This window comes from Martes martes, assembly GCF_963455335.1.
Source record: "Martes martes genome assembly, chromosome: 18".
NCBI classification, from domain to species: Eukaryota; Metazoa; Chordata; class Mammalia; order Carnivora; family Mustelidae; genus Martes; species Martes martes.
In genome coordinates this window covers 34,192,714-34,217,694 of record NC_137906.1, presented here as the reverse complement: position 1 = coordinate 34,217,694, position 24,981 = coordinate 34,192,714, and the positions used below count along the sequence as shown (strand labels likewise).

At 52.7% G+C, this 24,981-nt stretch overlaps 2 protein-coding genes across 3 annotated transcripts in view; one reads left to right on the top strand and one right to left on the bottom strand.

Annotated features, from left to right (window-relative positions):
• Positions 1-23,615, top strand: part of ABAT (4-aminobutyrate aminotransferase) — a 94,122-nt gene extending 70,507 nt beyond the window's left edge. The window contains exons 10-16 of one of the 2 annotated variants that reach the window (XM_080830003.1): positions 550-613; positions 1,093-1,241; positions 2,340-2,477; positions 3,234-3,401; positions 4,602-4,748; positions 7,164-7,275; positions 22,622-23,615. In XM_080830003.1, the coding sequence (XP_080686129.1) occupies positions 550-613; positions 1,093-1,241; positions 2,340-2,477; positions 3,234-3,401; positions 4,602-4,748; positions 7,164-7,275; positions 22,622-22,701 (858 nt within the window). In that variant the 3' untranslated portion in view covers positions 22,702-23,615. Of the gene's footprint in view, positions 1-549; positions 614-1,092; positions 1,242-2,339; positions 2,478-3,233; positions 3,402-4,601; positions 4,749-7,163; positions 7,276-8,462; positions 11,627-22,621 lie in introns of those variants that run through there. The other variant, XM_080830002.1, reaches the window with a different exon arrangement.
• TMEM186 (transmembrane protein 186) lies at positions 18,794-24,847 on the bottom strand. The gene is made up of 2 exons (XM_080830004.1): positions 24,826-24,847; positions 18,794-21,243 (listed from the first exon to the last, which is right to left on the bottom strand). Exons 1-2 carry the CDS (start codon positions 24,826-24,828, stop codon positions 20,608-20,610), a joined length of 639 nt encoding a protein of 212 aa, XP_080686130.1. The 5' UTR covers positions 24,829-24,847; the 3' UTR covers positions 18,794-20,607.
• Between the last annotated feature and the right edge of the window lie 134 nt (positions 24,848-24,981).

Sequence of the window (24,981 nt, the reverse complement as noted above, 5' to 3'; positions counted from 1 at the left end):
GGGACTTCCTGCAACCCTCCTGAGCGCGGGGCAGCCTCCTCCTAGGAAGAGGCTGCCACTCTGGCCCCAGCCCGCAGACCCCTTCCCAAGGCCCAGAGACTTGCAGTGAGATGCCCCGCCCAGCCTTGTGTCCCGGGAGATACCTGGCCCACCAGAGCAGCGGAAGCCAGAGCAGTCAGGTCACAGTTCGAGCTCAAAACTCAAAAGCCCAGCAGCCTAAGGCAGGTGTTGGGCCCTGGGGCAACCTGTCCGCCCAGCCTTTAGGCCTTAGTCACCTGCTGTGGCCACGGGAGGAAAATGGGCCCAGATGATGCAGAGCTTGTAAGAAGCCAGAAGTTTAGATAGTTACGTGAAATCTCTTGATGGAAAACATTTTTACTTGAACATCTGTGGGCCGGGTGTAGACCTTAGGACTCAGTCTTCGCTTGGTCCTGAGAGCGGACTCGGGTTCTTCTGATAGACATGTGTGTTCTTCTGGGTGTGTGGGGTCAACAGTACGATCCCCCAGCCCTAAGACTGTGACTGACCGCCACTGTTTTCTGGTCCTAGGCCCCCGGCTGCCCCGAGTACAGCATCCTCTCCTTCATGGGCGCATTCCACGGGAGGACCATGGGTAAGGAGGGCCTGGTGTGAGCCCCTGGTGGCAGTTAGACTACGATTAACAGCAGCAACCACAGTGACAGTCGCCTTAGATCCCACCTTGGCCGTTTTCACGTAGTATCTCACTAACTCCACACTGTTCGCTGCAGAGCGGGGGCTGTTAGTCCCACTTTGCAGATGTGGAGATCAGGGCTTGGCAAGGAAGGAACATGCCAGGACCAGCCAGTGGCACAGCCAGGATTCACACCCTGACTCCGTGCCTTCAAAGCCTGTGCTGAGTCTGCAGTGAATCAGGAAGGAAAGCGTGCGTACACACAGGCCCGCGCGTGCACACACACAGGTTCTGCTTCAGCATCAGGGTATCACAGGAACTCCAGGCAGCAGGTTTCCCTGGGGGTTGGAAGACATGGCCTGAATTGCCCATGATCTGCTTTTCAAAGACTGTTCCTCCTACTTCCCCAAGCCCAACTGCCTTGTGTTTTGCTGGCCTAGGATGCTTAGCCACCACGCACTCCAAAGCTATTCACAAGATCGACATCCCTTCCTTCGACTGGCCCATTGCACCGTTCCCACGGCTGAAATACCCTTTGGAAGATTTTGTGAAAGAGAACCAGCAGGAAGAAGCGCGCTGTCTCGAAGAGGTAACGCTGCCCCGTCTCCTTCCCCTTGGGGAGGGGCACACAGAGGTTGTCTGGGACCTGCGTGGCGGTCCCTGGGAGGGACGTGGGGACAAAGAGGCCTTGTGACCCGCGTGTTCCGCACCAGGAAAAAGAACGGGACACCTTGATTTTGCCTCCTGGCATCCATCACCCTGTTTCTGGTACTGATTCTGGTATCGTTTAAGTTTCTTTGGGGGTAAGCTTCGCTGACTCCGAAACAAGAGAGGCTTTCTGAGAATACGGGGCAGCCCACGGAAAAAGTGGACGCCTAGGACCCTGTCGTCTACCGCTTTTCAGCTCGCTCCCAAGTCCTAGCGCTGCTCTGGGGTTGCAGCAAGGGGCAGGGGAGGGACTGAGGACGGACAGCCCTGATGCCGCACCTCTGCCGTAACCAGCAGCCCTCCTTCGATCTGTTCTGCGTATTAGGTTCCGTGTTAGACCCTGGAAGGAGTCTTTGCTGGGGAAAAGACACTGGAAAGTCTCCATGCTTGGAATCTGAGCTCAAATGAGACTGGTTTGAGGCTGCTTTGCCCCTTAGACATGTCATCCTTTTCGATCAGTTAATTATTAACACGGACTGCGTGTGAAGCAAGGTGCTAGGTACTGAGTACTTCGTGGTAAAGAAAAGAGACGGGAATGGAGTCTCGTACAGCCCCATGCAACAGAAATATTTAGCTACATAGGTAATGGGAGTTTTTCTAGAAATCACCGTTTTGTATCTGAGATTCTGCACAGAAAGGACTCTCCTACCAGTATCACGCTAACGATACAGTGGCCATAGATTCGTACTTGTGGCGGGGACAGCAACTCCTTCCCATATGCCGGGGCCTGTGCTGGGTGGTCTCATTCAGTCCGTCTGTGGCCCGAGTCCTTAGTTTCTCCCCCGCAGGTGCTAGCACCAGGCCCAAGTAGGGCGCATCCCCGCCCACACGAGCGGCTCTGAATGGCTGCCGCCATCTTCATCAGAAGTGCACATGAACGCGTGTCTGGCATCACTTCCGGGGGGAGGGGGAGACCACCTGCCCATCCTAGTAGGTTGCCCTACTAGGCAACCATTGTTGCTTGCCCCCGGGAATGCAGGTAGAAGATCTGATTGTGAAGTACCGGAAAAAGAAGAAGACGGTGGCCGGGATCATCGTGGAGCCCATCCAGTCAGAGGGCGGAGACAACCACGCGTCTGACGACTTCTTCCGGAAGCTGAGAGACATCTCCAGGAAGGTCGGTGCATGGGGTGGGGGCTGGTCGGGGCCATGGGCCCTCTCTAGCTGGTTTTCCAGAGCAGAGGGTTAGCTCTGGAGGCGTCGTGCATGTCCAGATGGTCAGAGGCTGCCTGGCGGCCTCGCAGGTAGGGGCATTGGAGGCAGGGGCTAAAATCTCACTGCAGAACCAGGCTTCACCGTGCCACGTTAGTCAGGGACTTGCCCAATCCAGGGATGCCTGGGAAGGCCTCAGCCTCCTGTTCTCTCTACAGACCCCACCTCATCTCTCAGCCCAGTGTGATCCACACTCCACAGACGCAAAGCGAGCAGACTCTAGACTAATATCCTGTGTTTACTTTAATACCTTGTGCACGTGCAACTGGCACCTCCAGCCAGTAAGACAGGAGCTGCTCTAAACACGTACGCAGTAACCGGCGGTCGGGCTGGTGAGTGGAACTAGCAAACGGGACAGCTGGAGCCTGGGAGGCAGGCCTGGGCCTCTCTGCCGGGACCGCCAGCCCGTGGAGGAAGTCCACTGACTCACTTGGGGCCTGAAGCTGAACCCAGTGTCGCTGGGCGTGGGTTTAGGGCGTACTCGATGTTACGGTCCTATTCTAGCTCAGCAGTCTGAGGACAGGTTCAGGTCCAGCTCCGATGCACCTGCTTGGCCCAGGAGCAGGGGCCTGGTTCACAGACCAGAAAGCGGTGCATCTCTGGCTGGATGCCGGTCGACGTGGTGGGTGTTGATTTGCTCCTCCTCTCCCATCTCCGCCAGCACGGCTGTGCCTTCTTGGTGGACGAGGTCCAGACGGGAGGGGGCTGCACAGGCAAGTTCTGGGCCCACGAGCACTGGGGCTTGGCCGACCCTGCAGACGTGATGACCTTCAGCAAGAAGATGATGACTGGGGGCTTCTTCCACAAGGAGGAGTTCAGGCCCAATGCTGTGAGTAGCCACCCACCCTGGCTCCCCACCACTCCTTTCTCCAAACCAGGAGCTGAGTGGACACCTACCAGGTCACACAGGGCCCCTGACACCCACTTCTTACCAGTGTAATTAACCAGCGGTTATGATCACCCAGCTCTGTGCAGGGCAACTTCCTCAATTCCCACTGTCAGTCTCCTGATATCCGTGTGCCCATAGGATAATGTTGTTAATAGCTGCTGCTTTGAACTGAGCATGTGCTCTGTGCCTGGCCCCATTTTAAGTACTTCTCATGTCCTTTTAATCCTTAAAACAATCTAACCAAGTAGGTATCATTTTTCTCTCATATTTTGCCAATGAAAACTCAGGCATGGAGAGGTTAATTAAGCTGTCCAAGGTCACACAGCCTGTTAAGTGACAAAGCCAGGATTCAAACAAGGAGCCCGTGCTCTAAACCAGTACACTGTACTGCCAGATATACATAGGGGTTCTCATACACACACACACACACACACACACACACACACACACACACACAGTCATCAGGGGCCCGGGATCTTTTTTTCCACTATTCCTGCATGGGCTCTCCACCCTCAAGATTGCCTTATGATCCAAAATCACTGCTGGAGCTCCAGCCATCACGTATCAGTTCTAGGCAGTAGGAAGGAAAAAGGAGGAAAGGACATAGCGGCCCCCTTCTTAATAAAGCAGCCTTCCCAGAAATCCCACAACATTTCTGTTTCTAACACTTTGACTAAGATCTGGTCACATGTCCACTCCTGTCTCTAAGGGAGGCTAGGAAGTGTGTTTTAGTTAGTTGCACTAACGCCTGAATAATTCATGGAGGAATAAATCAGCGGTCATTGTAAGTCAGACTGCCACCAATCTACTCCTGACTCCCCACCGGTATTTTCCAGGACAAATCACTTAACCTTTCAGAACCTTGGCTCCTTGTCTAGAAAATGAGGATTGTAAGTAGTTAAGGGCCAACTGTCGTGGTTGCCCCAGGACTGAGGGATTGTCTAGGGCATGGACCGACTTGGTCTCCCTAACAGTAGCAGCTGTTTCAGTGAGATGACATGCGTTACCCTCCCGGGCTTTGGTAGATGCTCGTTGGTCTAGTTTTTCTCCTCCCAAGATGGACACGTGTCTGAGGGAAGTGGGGCCCCTCCAGGGTGTGTCTGTGTATGAACCCTTCCAACGCCCTGGGCCTCGTTCCAGCCATACCGGATCTTCAATACCTGGCTGGGGGACCCGTCCAAGAACCTGCTGCTGGCCGAGGTCATCAACATCATCAAGCGGGAGGACCTGCTGAACAATGCAGCGCATGCTGGGAAGGCCCTGCTGACGGGGCTGCTGGACCTCCAGGTACCCCTCGCGCTCCCCCATCCGTGGCTCCCCACCCTCCGGGGCACCATCCAAGCTCTCTGTTTCTGTTGGGCCCGTCCCTCCCCCACTCCCCGTCCCTGGCTCTCTTAAGTTCAGGCATCCGTCCTCTGGGAAGCCTTGCAAACACACCCCACTCACACTCCCTGCCGACACGTCACCTCGTCCCTTGTTGCTGCTGTCCTCTCACACGTACCACTCCACAGTAGCACTGTCTAACGGGACGAGCCACAGAAGTGATTTTAAACGTTCTCGTAAGCAGACTGACAGTAAAAAGGAAGGAGGCAAAGTTAGCAATAATGTGTCTTACTTAATCCATCACGTCCGTACGATGGTTTCAGCCTACTGTCAATACAGAAGACAGTCACTGTGGGATGTTGTATTCGCTAAGGCTTGGAAACCCGGCCCAGACCTTCCGCGGACAGCGTGGCTCCGCCTGCACTTGCCACATCTCAGGCCACGCGTGGCTGCCACGTGGGCCGACACGGCTCTCGGTTATCATTGCTTGCCTTTTTCTGTCATGCTTCCTGCCTGACACCCTCCCCTCACTTAGTGCGCGCGCGTGCACGGGACTCTCCCAGATGGGGCGGGGACAGTGGGAGCACAGCCCGCTCAGGAGCTGGAGGTCCGCTGACCCTCCCCGGTTGACAGTCACAAAGAGCCCTTCCGCTGGGAGCTGGAGTGTCCAGTTGCCTGTGACCCGAGCAGAACCACCAAGGGGAGATGGCAGCGGAGGGGGGGGGGTCGGTCAGTAGCGGTAACAGCCTGCGTGATTGAGCACCTGCTGCGTGCCCGGCCTGGAACAGGGGCTCGGGGACACCCGCGGGGTAAAGTCCAGCAGCGGTGAGTGTAGCCACCATTACTACCCCAGTTTTACAGGTGAGGGAACTGAGGCATGGAGGGGCTGTTGGCTTGTCCAAAGTGAGACAGCTTCCATATGACGCCCGTGGGGCTGGAACCTGATTCTGGTGGACTTCGAAGTCCATGTTCTAGGGGCGCCCAGGTGGCCCAGACGCTCAAGGGGTAAAGTGTGGCTGTTAGAGCAGCTGAGACCCTCCGGCCAGTCAGCAGGTGCCTGAACAAGCAGAGGAAGTGCTGCAGGGACTTCCGAGCCTCAGTTTCCCCACCTGTGGAGACCCACTGGGCCCTCCTCCGCTGGTGGACCATGCATGTAAGTGCCTGGTGCCCATACGGGCCCTTATTAACACCAGAACATGGCTTTATCTCCACTTTCCACCAAGGAGATGACACTCGCCCCTCGGCTCTGCACCGCTGCCCTGAGATTATGTTTTTTATAACATTTATTTATTTATTTATTTGACAGGGAGAAAGAGAGCATGAATGCATACATGCAGGGGGGCGGGGCAGAGGGTTAGGGAGAATCAGTCCCACGACTATAGCATCATGACCTGAGCTCAAACCAAGAGTCGGATGCTTAACTGACAGAGCCACCAGGTGCCCCTGCCCTGAGATAATTTGCGGTCGCACATGCCCTGTTGATTGTCCTTCCCCACAATGCAGTGGGGAAGAACCAAGGTCTTCCGTGCCCAGTGACTACAGTAGCTTCCTCGGGCTGCTGGAACAAATGGCCACAAGCTGGGTGGTTTAAAACAAGAACTGGTTCTCTTAGCCGTTCTGGAGACCAGAAGCTTGAAACCTGTAACACAGCAGCACATGTAGTGATCCTTTCCAGAGGCGCAGAGGGGGAATCCACCCCACACCTCTCCCGGCAATCCCGGGTGTCCTCTGGCTTGTGGGTGTGCATTCCAGCCTCTGCCTCCGTTCTTCCCGTCTCTGCTGTTGCCCACGTCTCTGTCCAGATCTCCCTCCTGTAAGGAGGCTGATCCCTAGAGTTAGGGCCCCCCTAATCCAGTGTGATTTCCCTTAGCTAACTGCATTGGCAAAGACTCTACTTCAAAGTAAGGTCCCATTCACAGGTTCCAGGTGGATGTGACATTGGGGAGGGGAGCACCGTTCAACCCTGCACCCAGTCTCAGAGCCTGGAATGTGATGAGCTTCCTCGCCTACCAGAATCACACCTTTCTGGAAGTTCTGATAAGGATGGCTGACGTCCTCTGAGCACCTGCCAAGTGCCAATCTTGGGTCACTAAATTCCCACCACGGCTTGTGGGGGACAAGAGCATTTACATCCTTCAGCTTATAGAAGAGGAAACTGAGGCACGGGCCACTTACAGGGTGCTTCAGGAGAGAGAGGCAGAGCAGGTTTCGGACTCGGGACTGGATGTGTACAGAGCCAGAGCCCATAACCCCGCAGCCATCCCGCTGGAGCTGTAGAGACCCGAAGGCCAAACCTTGGGGGAATGTGAGGAGCCGCAGTGACAGCCCGGCTGCTGCCCGGGTGATGGGCTTTGACGTGGCCTCCCCCCATCATTGCAGGCCCGGTACCCCCAGTTCATCAGCAGAGTGAGAGGACGAGGCACCTTTTGCTCCTTTGACACTCCCGATGAAACCATACGGAATAAACTCATTTTAATGGCCAGAAACAAAGGTAAGTGGGCAGGACTGGAAGCTGAGCTGCATCAGGGATCCAGGTTGCCTGGGGAGGGTGCACTGTGGGGCACAGGGTGGCAGAGGGTTCGAGGGGCTGAAAACGGTCCGAGTGCTCTTTCGGAAAAGAAGGGACGGTGGCCAGTGGGATTTCCTTATTCATTCACTCGATAGACATTCACTGAGAAGGTGAGTTACACAACAAAGGAGACAATTGAGATGATGAAGGAGCTAGACCATCGGGGCCCTTCCTTCAAGGAGCTCGAGGTCTAGCATGCAGGGAACACGTGAGATGGCTTTTTGTAAACCATCGGTTGCAGTTCTGCATCCTAGGAAGAAGGAAAAGGGGCTAAGGATGGAACAGGGGTGGGGGGAAGCGTCAGACCAGGAAATCAGGGCAGGCTTCCTCGAGGAAGAGGCCTTTTACCTAAAGTATAGCCGGTGAGTTGGGGCTGGCCAGGTGAAGGTGGGGAAGGGCATTCGGGCACAGGGAGGGACGTGTGCAGTTACCTGGGGCAGGATGGAGCCCACAGAGGCAGAGAAGCCCCTGGAACGGGGTGTGAGGAGGGGCCACGGGGCCCACGTCACGTGGGCCTGCAGAGCCCATTGAAGAGTCCCAGCTTCTTCCGGAGCCGTGGGAAGCCATGGCAGAGGCACAGTGGGGTCAGAGTGTGTGATCGGACGCCCTAAGATGGGTCAAGCGTAGACACGGCCCCTTCACTGCTCCCTCTCAGAATTCCCGAGGAGCAGGGGTAACTCGCCTCCTCTTTAAGAAGAGAAAGCTGAGTTTCGGGGGCACGACGAGACCTTGACCAGAACACCCGGCTAGTCAGTGCTGAAGACACCCTTTAAAACCAGCAGGCCCAACCCTCCGTGGTGACAGCTCTGCCCCTCGCACCTGCCGCCAGCCTGCCTGTACTCCGTCCTTTCCCTGTTTGCTGCTTTCCTTCCTGACCCTACCACGAGTTTCTGGAAGGCAGGCCTCAGCTGGCCTGGTTCCGGGGCAGCAGAGCAGGCATTCGAGGTGGAAGGGAAGGTGGGAGGGAGAGAGAGAATGGCCGGCAGGCTGGGAGGAAGGACAGACGGAAGCCGGACGGAAGGAAGATGCACTGCAGGTAGCCCCGTCCCGGCGGCCACGGCACAGCTCTGTGCCCAGGCCGCTGACTCTCCTCCTGCCTCTGCTTTCAGGCGTGGTGTTGGGAGGCTGCGGGGACAAGTCCGTTCGGTTCCGCCCCACTCTGGTCTTCAGGGATCACCACGCGCACCTGTTCCTCAATATTTTCAGCGACATCTTAGCAGACTTCAAGTAAAGAAGCCATTTCCACTGTGCTCTGAGAAAGCCCCGATCTCAACTGTTGTCAAATTGATTAGTTTGCCTAATTCATGTTTTCACTTAAAGTATCAGAGGCGAATGCGTAAACTGAAGGGTTCTTTGTGGGGAGGGGATGTTTGTGGTGGCTTCAGGGGGAGGGGACGGGCGGGAGGGGCTGGTTTTGATTTTCCTCCCTGCAGAGCCAATGATGCACATGGGTCTGAGCCCAGAAAGTCTGCGTGAGCCCTGGACATGGTCTTCGGCAGGGCCATGAGGGTCCTGGCCATATATGTGCCCACCTTGACCCCAAGAGTTTCTTTGGAAGCCAGGCAAAGGAATGACGGCTGCTCCCCGGACTGTGGCGGGGGCTTCTGGGTTCTGGTCCCTCTTGAGTGCCATATTGCGTGATCAAGGATGCAGGCCCCCCTCGCCTGATGCAGACAGGCATGCTCTCCCCCTCCCGCCCAGCCTGGGGCTCTGAGCAGGTCCCATGCACAGTTCAGCGAAGGACAGGACAGATGACACAAAGGCAGGACAGTAGGAACGTTAGGCTGGAGCTTGCAGTGCAGGAAGGGGTCGCTCCACTCAGTGTATCTGGGCATCCTCTAAACTGTGAATTCCGTCCTTGACGGGGCTTGGCCTTGGAGACTCCCTGGGTGGCATCACCGGCACTTCTTACTCACCACCTTCCATTCCCCCGACTCTGTCCCCTCTGTTAAATGTGATCCCAGACCTGGGATCCCAGTGTGTCCCCTGAGCATCCACGGGGACACACAGGAGCCAAAAGGTCAGAAGCACAGGCCAGTGGCCCGGGAGCGGAAGCCCAGGGCCTTGGGCAGCAGAGCCACCTCCCCCTGTCCCCCTGGGCATCTGGAGTCTGACCCGTGGACCCCTCGCCCCAGGGGCTCTTTCTCTACTCCCCTTTGGAGCAGCCCTCACTAGACGGCAGAGCTGTGCGAAGCCCTCCAGCACGGAGAACTGGTTGCTAAGCTAGATTTCTTCCTGAGGGTAGCACCGTGAAACTCCAGGCACCAGAGCACCATGCAGAAAAGATGGCCTGTTGGTTCCAGGTGGTTTCCCTGTACTGGCCACTCCAGATTAGAGACTTTCCTGACAGAGAGGAGGACGTAGCTTACCAGGCAGATGAGAGTTAAATGCTGAGTTGGACGGTAGTGGAGGCCAAGGGGCCTCTTCTGGAAGCGAGACAGTCTTGGAACCGATCAGACTTCCGATGCTCCTACGGAGAGCCTCTGGTTGTCCCGCAGCGGCGGACTGGTGCGGAGTGGGCAGACTCAGAGGCCGCGAGGGAAGCGCTCCACCTCCCGCTGCCTGCTCGGCTGTCTTGGGAGCTGGACACAGCAAGATTTTCAGTTCGGCTCTTTGCTCTTCTAATAACTAATCGTCCCAAGACCTCAAACGGGTGGTGGTGGTTTCTTTTTCTTTTCTGCTTCCACTCTCCCCAGTGGTCCTCGACCTATGTTTGTCGAGAAGAAAAGACAGTGCGTATGAAACAGACGCGGTCAGATCTGTGGCTTCTGGTGCACGCCTCATCTTGTGGTCTGTGCTAACCGTGGCCTTCCAGGAGGACTTGTGTCAGTGTAAGGCTGTCTGCTCTGCCGGTTGAACGGAGGTGTCTGCCCCCCTCTCTGTGAAGGGTACCACTCGTTCATATGTCCGTCTGTTTATTCTGTCATTCCTTCACGGAACTTTCACTAAGTCCCTCCCCTGTCCCAGGCCCAGTGCTAAGCACTAGGAATACAACACGGTCCCTGCTGTCAAGGGACTCCCATCTCACTGGGGACAAAATTCTTCAACCGGAAAACCAAGCCAAGTGGCAAGTGCTGTGACAGATGTATGAGAACGTCGGGAAGTCAGAGGGAGTGGCAGGCAGGCTCAGGAGGTTTCGGAGAGAAAGTAACATTGAGCACGGGTTGGTAGAATGAGCCAGAGTTCTCCAAGCAGACAAGGGAAGGAGAAGTGTTGCAGAAGAGGGGACAGCACGTTCAAAGACACACCAGTTCATGGTCTCATACCTTCCCAGATTCCACAGGCAATATTCCAAGAGTCAAGGCCTTATTTAACAAACCAGATGCAAACCAAACCCTAATTCATTTATTGGCATAAGTAGGCTTTCTCTGGAGAACCTTAGCATTGGGTGCAAACGGCAGTAAGGTCCCCGGAGTCCAAAAGGTTTTCAAGCCAAGGCGCAACCCGAAACTCGACTCTTTCGGTAGAGAGAGTGGCTATAGGCATTTTGTTCTCTCTCATGGGGCAATCATGGAGAAATGAAATCGTTCTACCTGGAAAGGCACTTCCAGACTTACTCACTCCTTACCAAGGGAAGTTCCTTCGCGTGAAACTTTTTAAGCCATTTTTCAACACGATCTTGTTGGCTCAGGGCATCACACGAGTTCCTGAGGCATCCTCTTTTGGGGGTGGGGGTATAGCTGGAAGAAGTTCAAGGAAAAGACTCTCGGCAGGGCTCAAGATTGTAAGGGGAGAGGTGGGTAAAAACGGGGAGCCCAGCCGACAGGTGGCTGACTAGGGCGGGGCCCGCGGAGTGCTTCTGTGGCCAACGGTCTGGGAATGAATCCATCTCCCATCAGTGCCATAGACCTTAGTTAACTATCTCTAGCAAGTCTTGTTACTTTTACAGAAAACAAGGTCCTGTAATAGCAAGTCTTAGCACATCCTCACTTTTATTATAATAAATGGGTGTTTTTTAATAATTTTTACTGACACTCAGTAACCATGCGAAGTTGTGCACATTAATATACCTGTGTATCTATGCCTGTCTCTCTACATACACATATATATATATACACATACATAGATCAGCTCATGGTAGAGAACCCCAGGTGGGAGCACCACCGACTTAAACATTCAAAGTGATCTTGTTTACAGTATTCTGTTGACAGTGCCAATAAATGATAAAGAAATCAACATGTCACAATGTAACTGATGACCATATACACAATTCCGTGAATTAAATCTGTTTCCTGCGTTAATCAGTATTCTTAATTAAAAAAATTTATAATGGAAACATGAGCACGAACGTGGCCTTTTTGGGGTTGGGAACGGTTTAGTTAAGTCATCGTCTGACAAGTACCTATTAAACACCTATTATATACCACTGAGGGAGGTCTTGAGGGATTACTCTGCCTATGTAAGTCTGCCTTGGGCTCAGGAAGCACGGTGAGCCCATTAACGTCACCAGAGCTTGAGGACTTAGCATGTGATGGGGGCACAGGGGTAGACAGGGCATTGTCCTCACACTCAGCTCATCTGGTGGGGTAGAAGTCACAGCAAGCCAGCATGGGGACCAGAATACGGGCAGACCCCAGATGCTACAGAGGCACGAAGTGCTGGTCCCACGTTGGGCTGGAAGTTAGGTCCCTGAGTTCCATCTTCAAGGTTGAGCGGGACTGCTCCAGTGACTCTGAGGAAGGATGGAAGGCAGTCCAGACCGAGAACAAAGCTAACCAGAGGCACAAAGACAGGGTAAGGACAGGCATCCTGTGATGTGATCACAGAGAGACCGCACGAGCCAGAGAGTGGACCAAAGAAACAGGCAGGCTCAGCTATAGAGGGCCTTCCCCGCCCTGCTCAGAGGCACCGCATTTCCACGCTATGGTGCGGGGTGGGGAGGTCACCCACCATGCTGAGTGCTCCTGTAAAGGACGGGGAGGCCGAGAGACCAGTCAGGAATCTAGGACAGTCAAGATGACTTGGTGGCCCGACCTGGAACGGGGATCGTGGGCCCCCGCTTCACTAATTTTCCCAGCTGTGTCAGTGACACTGTGTGGCTCTGACTTTTCTCACCTGTAACACCAAGGTATGGATCTGTGGTTTTCCAGGTTTCCTCTACCTTGAACACCCAACATGTCTATAAAAGAATTTTCTTGGACGGCAAGATTTACCATTCAATGTGTTTTTAAAATAATCACATCTAGTAATGACAGTTAATCATTTGTTGAGCATCTACTATGTGAATTTTCTGACAAACCTATAATTTTCCTGACAAACCTCAAAGATCTCAAAGAGGTTGGGGGAACTGCTTGAAAGCCAGGATTTGAAACACACGGGTGTATGAAAGATGGTCTCTTAGTGTATAAACAGATGTGTGCCTACACACATGCAGTCGGGTTAGGATCAGGTACAGGCAGGGACTGTCTTCCACTCCAGGACCTTTCCTGTGGCCAGCCTAGCTGCCAGCCTGCCCACCCGCCTTGTAGAGTCAACCTGAACTGGTCGGCATTCATATGTGCTCTTGACGTAACTTCCTAAAGTGGGTGGTAGAGGGTACCAAAACCTCACAGTCAAACACTCTTTGTTTTTGTTTTTTTAAAGATTTTATTTATTTATTTGACAGAGAGAGAGAGAGAGATCACAAGTAGCCAGAGAGGCAGGCAGAGAGAGGGGGAAGCAGGCTCCCTGCCGAGCAGAGAGCCCAATGCGGGGCTCGATCCCAGGACCCTGAGATCATGACCTGAGCCGAAGGCAGAGGCTTAACCCACTGAGCCACCCAGGTGCTCCCAAATACTCTTCGTTAAAAACAGACACTGCTTTCTACTTTCTGTTCTCCTTTGGTGCTGGGGAGGCAGGACACTGCAGGGGAATGACCCAACTCTGCTACTTTCTAGCTGGGTGACCTTGAGCAAGTCCCTTCCCTCTCTGATCCTCCCCGGCAAAAGGGGGGTGCTAATAGTAATGCTCGCTAGCATTTATCAAATGCTGCCCTGGACCAAGCACTATTTCAAGAGTATTCCGGGTAGTAAGTCAGTCCCCCCAGCCAGCCTAGGTGGGTGCTACGGTCATTGCTGCTTCCCACAGGAAGAACCCAAGGCACAGAGAGACCTTCTCTAGCTGGTCACAGCTACAACGTGGCAGGACATACAGCGTCTCACTTATGGTTCTATTTCTGAACGGTCTGTTTCTGTCAATGTTAAGTTCCCACCCATAGATATTAAGTCTACTTCCTGAAGCGGATACGGCCGAGTCCCGGAGTGTATCTCAACGGTTAATCAGTGAAATGGATGTTTTGTCACCAGAGCTGGTACAAACACGGCCAGATGGTATGGGCCCTGCCTGATTAATTGGGCAGGATTTTATAGTTGAATGCCACAGGATCAAAACAAAGCCATAAAAGCTGGACTCTGCCTGGGGTTCAAAGGGACCTTATTGCTTTCCATGTGGGGACTCCCAAGTCCTGAAGTCACAAAGCAGCAGTGAAAGGAAAGCTCCCACCCCTGGCCATCCGGGCAGTTTACCCCAGATCGCCCCCACCCCTGCAAGCAGCAGAGCCCACCGCATCGGTGCTGGGGAGTGCACTGAACGTGGACATGGTCGAAGTCTTACCTTTGATAAGCAGCGCAGGTGGGACCCTCGCTCCCAGCTGCGTGCACCGTGAATGCCCCTGACTAGCGCCGACCTCACTGTGCTCGAGGGGACCACGTCTGTGTGCGCAGGTGGCTACGAAGGAATACCACTGCTGGCTTACAACCCCCTGTGAGCTCCCCAGGTGCATCCTGGAACTGGCCCCATACACGGTGGGGCAGGGCGAGACCGGAGAGAGAGGCAAGCCACCCCGGATGGGCAGGTGGCCGGGGTAATAAGGGAATTTAACTTACAAGCCCTGTCCCCGGCGGCTGCAAGATGAGACGCTCTCCAGACCCGCTTGCCAAAACCTTAAGAGGCCTTCACTGGGTTCACTGGCGTCTACTGCGCGGATGGGCTCAACACCACATCCCTGTGTTAAGGCTGTGTCCTTGGGCAACTTCTGGAAACAGAGAAGTCAGGTGGAATCCACATCCCAAGGACAGGGGAGGGGCTGAAGAACCTTCGACAGCCCGGAGCCAGTTCGAGCATCAACTGGCAGACATACCCCCTTGGGGACCTCCCCAGTAATCATACACTGGAAGGCTTAAATGGTAGACATGTATTTCTCACAGTTCTGGAGGCTGGAAGTCCACGGTCAGGTTCTTAGTCAGGACCTCTTCCCCCCGTGTCCTCACATGGTCTTCCTGGGGGCATACACATACAAAGCCTCTTTATTTGTAAGGGTCCTAATCCCATCACGGGGACCCTAATCATCTCCCAAAGGCCCCACACCTCCAAACACCACTACACGAGGGTTATGGTTTCAACAGCTGAATTTTACGGCAGGGGCGGGGGGATACACCTTCAGTCCCTAGCAAGTAATGTATGGAAACGGCTGTGGTACAGACCACCCCATCCCCTGCAGCTAAATTATACCCAGCCCAGGGCACGGAGGCGCCCAGAGTTCAGACGGGTCTCAGCAGACAGGCAGGAAAACCACTCTAGAAGGGACAAATGTGACCATGTCACCCACGATCTCCACGATTTCCCGACATCAGCTCAGCTTCCAAGTCCAGAATGGGAATTCAAAGTGGAGAAACTTCCCTTCACCTAAAGAGTTAACTTGAAAGAGACATTTTTTTACAGCATTTTTCTTCATCTGTTAAGCCAGACAACATGCTCTGTCATAAAAACTTAAAAACGGTATTAGAAGGTTACAAAGTTTAATGTGGACATCTGCCCTCCGTCCTGTCCACCCGCCCCACCTCCGACCGTAACCACTGTGAACAAATTAGAACCTAGACCGTTTATACAAACGCAAAAACAAGACCACACGAAACTGTACTGTTCTGTGGCTTGCTTTTTCCACTTATCATTATCCTATGGTTACCTTTGCACATCAGCAGATATAGTTCAACCTCATTCTTTTTTTTTTTTTTTAAGATGTATTTATTTAATTTAAAGAGAGAGCATGGTGGGCAGGGGCAGAGGGAGAGAGTAACTCAAACAGACTCCTCGCTGAGCATAGAGCCCGACCCGGGGCTCAGTTCCATGACTGGGAGATCATGACCTGGGACGAAACCAGGAGTTGGATGCTCGACGGACTGAGCCACGCAGGTGCCCCCCAACATTCTTTCGAAGGGCCATATAATAGTCCGTAGTATGGTTCTACCAACATTTATTCACCATGTTACCTATTAACAAACACTCAGTTTACTTCCAGTTTTGTCACCGCTGTTCATGCGTTTTACTATTAGGAACATTCGGTGAACACCCTCCTAAGTCTGCTTGGGTATTTCTATCAGATTATCACGTGGGCATTGTCACCAAAGTGAGGCAAATCGCCCATGTATCTAAGGATCACTTGTATCTCCTGAGAGCAGATGCTTTATTATCTGCATGGCCTTCAGGAAGGGTAAATCCCAGTGAGTCTCAAAAGTTGGGGTGCCTTGGAATTACCTAGGAAGCATAAAAATACAGATACCCCAAAGGCGCCTGGGTGGTTCAGTTGGTTCAGCCTCTGTCTTCAGCTCCGGTCATGATCTCAGGGTCCTGGGATCGAGCCCCATGTCAGACCCTCTGCTCAGCGGAGAGTCTGCTTCTCCCTCTCTCTCGGTGCTCTCTCTCTCTCTCAAATACCAGCATCTACCAGAATCCGCAGGCGTTGCACACAGGTGAGTTTGGACACCTCCCAGATACCGCCCTCCTGGTGTGCCGCAGGAGCCCTTGGGTGGTCAAGTGCAGATCTGCGGTTCCGGCTCGGGAAGATGGAACAACGCATGTGCTGTGTGCCCTCTGCTGGTGCCCTGTGAGCAGACAATCCACGGAAATGGAGGTTCTTTCCTGCCACAGCTGGTGAGAACACGGCTCTCACCTCCAGTGTGTGATGCTTCAGGGCAGCGACCGTCAACCGAGGCTACACGTGAGAATCACCTGAGAAACCCTGAATAGCAATGCCTGGTCACAGGTGTAGGCAATGGTATATTTTTTTAAAGATTTTATTTATCTGACAGAGAGCAAGTGCAAGCAGGGGGAGAAGGAGGCTCCCTGCTAAGCAAGGAGTGCAATGCAGGGATCCATCTAGGACCCTGGGATCGTGACCTGAGCCAAAGGCAAACTCTTAACTGACGGAGCTGCCCAGGCGCCCCCGGGCAACCATATTTTTACCAAGCTCTCCAGGTGATTCTGCACATGGGGCCAGAGCTGAGAATCCCAGGAACACGAAGTCTGCAGGAATGAGTTACTCTAGCGTTTTCTATCCCAATAGTCTATTTCTGAAATTCCCAGCCTGGCTGCACTTCAGAATCAGCGTCAAGCTTGTCAAAAAGATTCTGGGGACCCATCCCGAACACAACCAGAATCTCCAGGAGTGAGGTTCACTCAGGTAATAGCTTACAACTAGACCGATCAGGGGTTGAGTTAATTCTTGTCTTTAATGAGGTCAAAGTCAAATCATTAATACCTCTTAAGACATTTTATAGGGGTGCCTGAGTGGCTCAGTCGGTTAAGTGGCTCCCTGCTCAGTGGGAGGTCTGCTTCTCCCTCTCCCTCTCCTGCTCCCCCGGCTCTCAATGAATAGAGAAAAAAATCTTCAAAAATAAAAATAAAATAAAGGATCACTTTGGTGATCTCAGGGTCCTGGGATGGAGCCTACATTGGGGTACCATGCTCAGTGGGGAGTCTGCTTGAGGAATCTCTCTCCCTCTCCCCCGCCCCTCCTCCTACCCGTGCTCTATCTCTAAATAAATAAATCTTTAAAAACTAAAACAAAAACAAAGGATCGCTTTGGCTGCTGTGAGAACAGACTCTAGCAGGGGAAGGATCATGGCAGCAGCAGGTTGCAACAGCCCCGGGGAGACATGAGGATGGCGTGGATCAGAACGGCGGGTGCACAGGGGGAGAAGTGGTCCGCTTGTGGTCGGATTTTTGAGTCCCCCTAAAACAAGAAGTCAGTGGAACATGGCATTTCCCCTGAAGACAGAGCCAGTGCTTGTGAATTGGTTGGTGGCCCCCGGGACACCCAGATGCACACCCAGGCTCTGGGTCAGGGCTCGGGCTCCTGCATGCAGAGCCCTTATGTCTGGGAAGACCACAGCTCTGCCCGCCCGGTGGGTGCCCAGTGTCCCCGGACACCTGAGGGACACTACCACACTCCCCAGACCAGGGTCGCCAACCGCAGGAATCAAATCCACAAGCCTACGACCATTATGTTTGCATCTTTAACTACAACTGAACACGAATTACAAAGTGTCGTTTCTTCTTGTTTCTAAAAGATCCCACACTTTGGGGCACCTGGGTGGCTCAGTCGGTCAAGTGTCTGACTCGGATCAGGAGCCCAGGGTCCTGTGACAGAGCCCCCAACAGGCTCCTTGCTCAGTGGGGAGCCTGCTTTTCCCTCTCCCTTTCTGTTCCTCCCCCCAGGCTGTGCCTTCTTTCTATCACATAAATCAAGTCTTTAAAAATATATAAATATAAAAGCTCCCACGCTTCCTTCCCCCATTCTCGCTCTGACCCTCCAGGCTTTCCCTAGCACTTCGGATCAAATCAGGGTCGGCCCCAGCACGTGCACGCCGCTCTTGCTCTGGGCCCTGCCTCCTCTTCATGGCGACCCGCTCCCCCTCACTGCTCCCAGTTACCTAAATACACATGTGCCCTGGTTTCCTGGCTGTCCTTCCTCTCCCAGACTCCCCCGGAGATGGACCCAAATCCCCCTTTTTATGGTCAGTGCTGAGCAGGGCCTGGCACAAGAGATCTGGACAGAATGAAGGGCTGATCCGGAAGCCTGAAGGAATAGTCTTGGGTTACAGGTGTTATCTGCGTCTGTGAAATGGAATAAATTAACTAAGAAAACTGAACTTCTTTCATGTTAGCGACTTTTCTCAAAAATGCCGTTTTCAGTCTACCAGAGAAGGCTCGCTCTCCATTCATTTGATATGCCATGTAATTTTTTAGGGAGGGAGGGAGAGCAGGGGGTGGTGGTGGGAGAAAGAGAGGGACGTGGGGCCCGACCTCATGACCCTGAGATTATGACCTGAGCCCAAATCAAGTCAGGTGCTTATCAGCCTGAGCCACCCAGGCGCCCCTCATACGCCACATTCTTTTGTAAAAATGAAAATGACTTAAGTACTAAAGACTAAAGAACCAGCTACAAGCACTCAGTGGGGTGTTTTGCAATTTCTGAATTTGTTTTCACACAGAGTATTTAAAGGAAAAAATCAAATTATCTGCACCTTGTGTTTTAGGCAAGGTGTGCTGCCTACTGTTTCCCCCCATTTTACTGAGCTATAACTGACATGTAACACTGTATCAACTTAGGGTACAACGTAATGATTTCCGTATGTATCCATTGCAAAACTACTACAATATGGTTAGTTAACATCAGACATCTCACATTGTTACAAGGCTTTTATTTTCTTGTGACAGAATATTTGCGATGGTTTCCCACTAAGATAGTCATGTTTATTGGGAAGCAAAAAAACCGAACAATTCCAGGTGCAGGATAACACCCACATTTTTAGAAAAGCCCGAAAGCACAGGAAGACAGCACTTCATGCCCGCTAGGACGCCGATCATCCAAAAGAAGGACACGGAGAAACTGGAACCCTCACGCGAGGCGGGGGGATGTAAGACCACACAGCCACTGTGGGAGAGCCTGGCGGTTCCTCACAAGGGTAAACGCAGCTACCACAGGATCCAGTAATCCCACTTCTCAGCACACACCCGAAAGGCCCGAAAGCACGGCCTCAGATTTCTGTCCACCCATGACGACAGCAGCATTAGTCACAAGAGCCAAGCGCTGGAAACAATCCAAATGTCCATCAGCGGTGGATAAACGAAATACGGTCTACACACGTTCTTCAGCCACAAAAAGGAATGAAGCTCACACATGCTATAGTCCAGATGCGCCTCAGAAACAGGATGGCAAGCGAAAGAAGCCAGACAGCACACACCACGGGGCGTATGATTCCGTTTACACCAAATGTCCAGGATAAGCCGATCCACACAGACAGAAAGCAGATGAGTGGTTACAAGGACCGGGGGAGGAGGGAATGGGGAGTCATGTTTAATGGGAATAGAGTTCCTCCCTGGGATGACAAAAAAGTTCTGGAAATGGACAGAGGTGATGGTTGCACAATGCTGTAGGCATACTCGGTATCACTAAACTGTTCACTAGAAAATGGGAAAAGGATAAATTTACATTCTGTATATTTTACAATAAAAAAGGCTAGAAGTCCGCACAACAAAACATGTAGTTACTGACTTCTGAGAGGCAGAATAAGAGAGATCACGCCTTCCCTCCTCGGTACTGTTACAGACTGTGCAACACACATGCAGCACTAACTGCAGGGAAGGGCAGTGCATATAATCCGCTTCGGTTTATAAAACAAGGTACCAGAATACAGGTCATCTCACTTTATCACATCGCAGAGCGTTCCGACAGGAGGGCCCTCAGACGTCTGGGTGGCGAACACAATCTTGGCAGGAGTGCTGTGCTCACCGGGCCGACGCCTGTCCCGGTCGCTGTGCAGTCACCATCCCGGCGGGGTCAAACGACCCACCTCTATCTAGGCTTCTTCCCAGTCCTTTCTCGGGGTGAGCCCCTGAGGGGGCCAGGCACAGGGCTCGGGACAACCCTCCCGACTGCCCGGAAGCCTTGCAGCACACCCTGACCTCTGCACTGACCTTGACATTTACTGTTTATTCTCACACCCGTCCCATGTGAGAAGCAGGATTTTCCCTTTCACGGATGTCACCACGTGACAACCAAGGTTCAGCGAGACTTTATAACCTGCTGCAAGACCGGGAGTTGAGAACTGACAGCGCCCAAGCGTTCTCACTCCGAATCCTGGGCTCCCCACCGCACACCTCCCCGCCTCCCGATTTCTCAGCACAGCACCGCTTGAGTGACAGCACAGCACCGCTTGAGTGAACCCGACGTAGCTTCATCCAAGAACTGGCGGTTAACAGAAACTTCCGGCCATTATCTGGCTGAATGTCGCACACAAATACAGTAAGAATTTGTACTAAGGACCTCTCTCCTAAACCCAGTCACTAGCTCCTGCCCCATAATTTCCTCATCCCAAAAGACAAGGGCTTCGAGGCCCTGGCAAGATCTCCAGCGGCCTGATCCCACTCTGTGGCCTCACCCACACCCTTGGCCTTCCTGCTGGAGATGGGCCACCCGGAGGCCCGGCTCCCAGCTCACTTGAGGGCATCCAGTATCCCAAACACCTGTGTGAAACGCTCTCTGTCCAGGACGCGTCCGTAGCGCAGGCTGAGGTAGAAGGTCTGCTTCCCGCCGTACTGCTGGATGCGCACGAACAGCTCCTGGGGCCGGTCCTTGCTCTCCGTCAGGGGGATCACATCGGCCACGGGCCAGTCCGTGTCCTGCCGCCGGCCCCAGAAGGTCAGGTGAGCTACCCGCAGCACAGTGCCCGCCTCGTTCACATACAGGATGCCCACCAGCCTCCGGAAGAAGTGGCTCATCCAGAAAAGCATGGCCAGGGCGAAGCCGGCTACCCCACCCGCCAGGCCCAAGTTGCCGAGAGTCACGAGGCCGTGCGAGTACCCATAGAAGCCAGGCGGCAGGGCCAGCAGCGTCAGCGCCGTCTGCGTCACCTTCAGCCGGGACAGGTACTTGAAGACTCGGATAGCATCGAACCGATAGACCATCCGGAACTGCTCCGCATCCGTGCCTGCAGGCTTCTCCTTCGGGGTGGGGGTCCTGTTCCCCATCCACCTCCCAGGATCCTGCCCGGTGCGGCACCACAGCCCGCACACAGGCCTTCTCCAGGCAGCTGGGCCTCCCAACCGTGGCACAGCTCGCAGGAGGGCAGCCTGGAAGGGAGACAGGACACCGTTGCTCTTGAGAACTCAACCACGCTGATCACAAAATAAACATGGGCAGAGCCCCTTACCCAGAGGCTCCCACCAGTCCTGTGAGGTTGCGATTATAGCAGAGACACAGGGAAGGATGCCTTAAGTTTACGTGAGCTTCACACAGGCAGTGCAAGACCGGTGCCATGACCGTTGACCCTTGAACACTGCAGGGGTTCAGGACACCAACCCCCCATGCAGTCAAAAATCCACCTGTAACTTCTGACTCCCCAAAAACTCAACGACTGATAGCATAGTGTTGACCAGGAGCCTTACTGATAAGTCGATTAAACCATGTGTTGTTACACGTGCGTTTTTAGAATAAAACCAGCTAGAGAAAAGAATGTGAATAAGAAAACCACAAGAGAAGAAACAAAAAAGAAACCCACAAGAGAAAATACATTTACAGTATTGTATTATCGGTACCATTAAGTTTACCTTGTTTCTAAATGAACTGTCAGTACCCACATCAACACTGTCTTAGAGGACACAAAACACGGTACATAGTATCTGTGTTACTGACACGAGGGAGATTCCTATTTATTTATAAGAACAATGATTCATGGACTGGAAACAAAGTGGCAGTAATGGGGTTGCTTTACAGGCAGCCTAGAGTAATCGATACTACTGTTTCCCAGGAGCCTGCTCTGTACACTAATGAATGAACCCTTATAAAATTCTTATAGCATACAGTATTACTGTCAGGTTCAGAATACAGTATAGGAAACACTGTTCCTTTTTTTAAAAAACCACTTAGCCCTGATGATAGACTGATATGCATTTTCTCCAATTACGGGGGCGGGGGGAGAGGGAGGTAAGGGGCATACTGCAAGGTAATTAAATCTTTGATGGCATAAAGTGTTACCAAACAGTAAGAACACAGTTATTTTGATATTACATAGTACTCATCTGACAGCCTCTAAGGACAGGCTACCCACTTCCAAAGGCCTCTTGCGCATGTTCTACAGGGTGAATGCCCAGGCAGAGGATGATGGCACAAACCGTCCCCTACAGTTCTTGGCGTACAGTTAGTAGATTTCCACATGAAGACACTCGCTCACACACACAACAGGGAAGTTTAACAGTACACCACAATGACTCTTCACTATTTATTACAGGGAAGCGAGTCAGCGGGAAGGTCTTCATCCTTGTCACCTTCCTGCTGAGTAGGCTGAGGATGAGGAGGCAGAGGGGCTGGTCTTGTGGTCTCAGGGGTGCTGGGGTGGGACAGGTGGAGGAGGCGGAAGGGCAGGCGGGCGAGGCAGGCACACTCAGCCTAACTGTACGGAAATACATCGTAATTTCTGTCTGACTTTTCTGCTCTTTCATTTCTCTAAAGATATTTCTGGATGGCACCAAGCCCTCTTTCATCACCAGCTTGAGTCTCAGTGCCCGGATCACGAAGGGTCCATGTTGTAAAAGAAGTCAAAGGCCGTCTTGAATAATCGAAAACCTTCTGCCAGGTTGTCTAACGTCAACTTGTTTTCTGGCCCTGCTTCTTCTACGTCTTCCGCATGTGGCACTGGTCCAGAAGCTCTCGTGTCCACCGAGGCGCCTTTGGTTAACTCCTCTGGCATGCAGTCTAGGAGCTCTTGACATGGGAACTTATCAATGGCCTCTGGGTCGGCAGAAGCTCCTTCTCCTGCCATCTCGACATTTTCTAAGCCAAACCTCTTTCTAAAATTATCAAACCATCCTTTACTGGCAATAAATTCTCCCGCTTTAATTCCTTCGCCTTCCTTTTGCTTCAGGTTGTCATATAACGACTTTTTCTCAGATCTTATTACAATCTATAGGGATGCCTTTCTCATAGCAATCCTGCACCCACATAAAAGTTGCATTTTCAAAACGAGATAAAAAAGTATCTCACAAAAAGTGCAAGGTCTTCACTCCTGCTGGTGTAGCTGCTGCAACGGCTTCGTGGATTTTCTTTTCTTTTTTTACAATGATCCTCACGCTGGACTCATTCATCTTGAAATGGCAGGCAACCGCAGCTGCCGACTTTAATCTACAGTACATATCGAGCAATTCAACTTTTTCTTGTAATGTCATGACTTTCCTCTGCTTCTTGGGAGCACTTACAGAACCACTAGCGGCATTTCGTGTGGGTCCCATGGTGTTATTCAAGGTTTACGATATGGCACTAAACACGGTGAAAAATACGCGAGAACCAAGGGATCACTTTTTACTGCCATTCGCAATTTACTAGTGACGAAGTGCTAACACGGAGATGATCAGCAGCACACACCGCGTGAAGCACATACTAAACCTGTGCTCACCGAAACAGCAGCAGGGGATGGCTATGGAATTATTACAGTAGTACAGCATGTACTGCAGTTAATTTTATGCAGTTAGGATTTAACACTGTAACTTCATGTTTCTGGTTCTCTCGACTATGAATGATGCCATGTACAGTTCTCCAAGTCTCTGTGTGCATTCTGACAAACTTTCTAGAACAAACTTGCGTATACTATGGTAGTAAATAAACTAGTATCTACCTGTATTTTAGGCATTCATTACATACCGTTTGTATTTTTTCTGTTTATTTCTAGGCTACCCGGTTCATCTGCCGGGTTTTTCAAATTACGGCAAATCTCCAAAAATTTTTCCAATGTATTTATTTTCAATAATCAACACAAAAGCGGACGGACACAGTTCAAACCCGAATTGTTCAAGGGTCCCCTGTACTTTACCACTGAGGAAACTAAACACAGAGAAGGTCAGAAATTTGCCCAAAGACACACAGCCAGTGAGCGGGGCACGGTCTGACTCTCAAACTGGCCCTCTTTCCTTCGGGCAGTCCAAAGAGGTACGAGAAAGGTGGCAGAGCCTTCATTCATTCAACAAATACCCAGCGACGGCAACTCTGGGCTGGGCACTGAATGCATAAGGCCGTGGGAGCACTTTCCCCAGCAGGAACCAATGTCCTAAAGGATAACAAATCCCTGCCATACTTCTAATAACCTCCCGATTCTCTGTCAGGTTAAAGCATCATCTTCGGTCCTGAAGGGGGAGCGCTGTTTTCTGAGCCCAGTTCGGGCGCGGAGGGAGGCGCCAACCCGCAGCACAAGGGTTTTATCAGGTGCACGGCTGTACACCTCGAGGAGAGCAGTGAAAGATGCTCCTGGCCTGGGGGCCTGATCTGGGTTCCGACCCTGGCTCCTACACACACAAGCTGTGTGGCTCCTCGGGCAAGTTCCTCCACTTCTCTGGGCCTCGGTTTCTTCGCGTTTCACAAAAGGGACTCACGACAAACCAAATGAGACAATGGTTTCAAAGACCTCGAACGCACTTGGCGGACCCGAGGATCTGACGCACGGGGACAGAGCTCAGTGAATTTCAGAGAGCGCTACTGTCGCCCACACGATCCGAGCGCAGGAAGTGCGGCACAGCAAGCCTTAACCGAAGCCGGAGGTTCACCGCCCCCCACCGCCACCGCGGATTCTCCGAATCAGAACCCCAGGAATCTGCCTGCCTGCCCAACCCTCACCACGGCCCCCAAAGGGAACCACCTCCCGCGGTTCCCGCCAACCACCTTCTCACCATGGCTTCGCTTCCTGCCGCCGGAAGTGAATCCCCTCTGCCCCCGGAACCTCTGACGGCGCGTGCTCGACCGTCATAGGACGCCGTGTAGACGCATTGCATCCTGGGATTTGTGGTTCCGAAAGACTATCCGACGGAAGTCCCAGGCACCTTGGG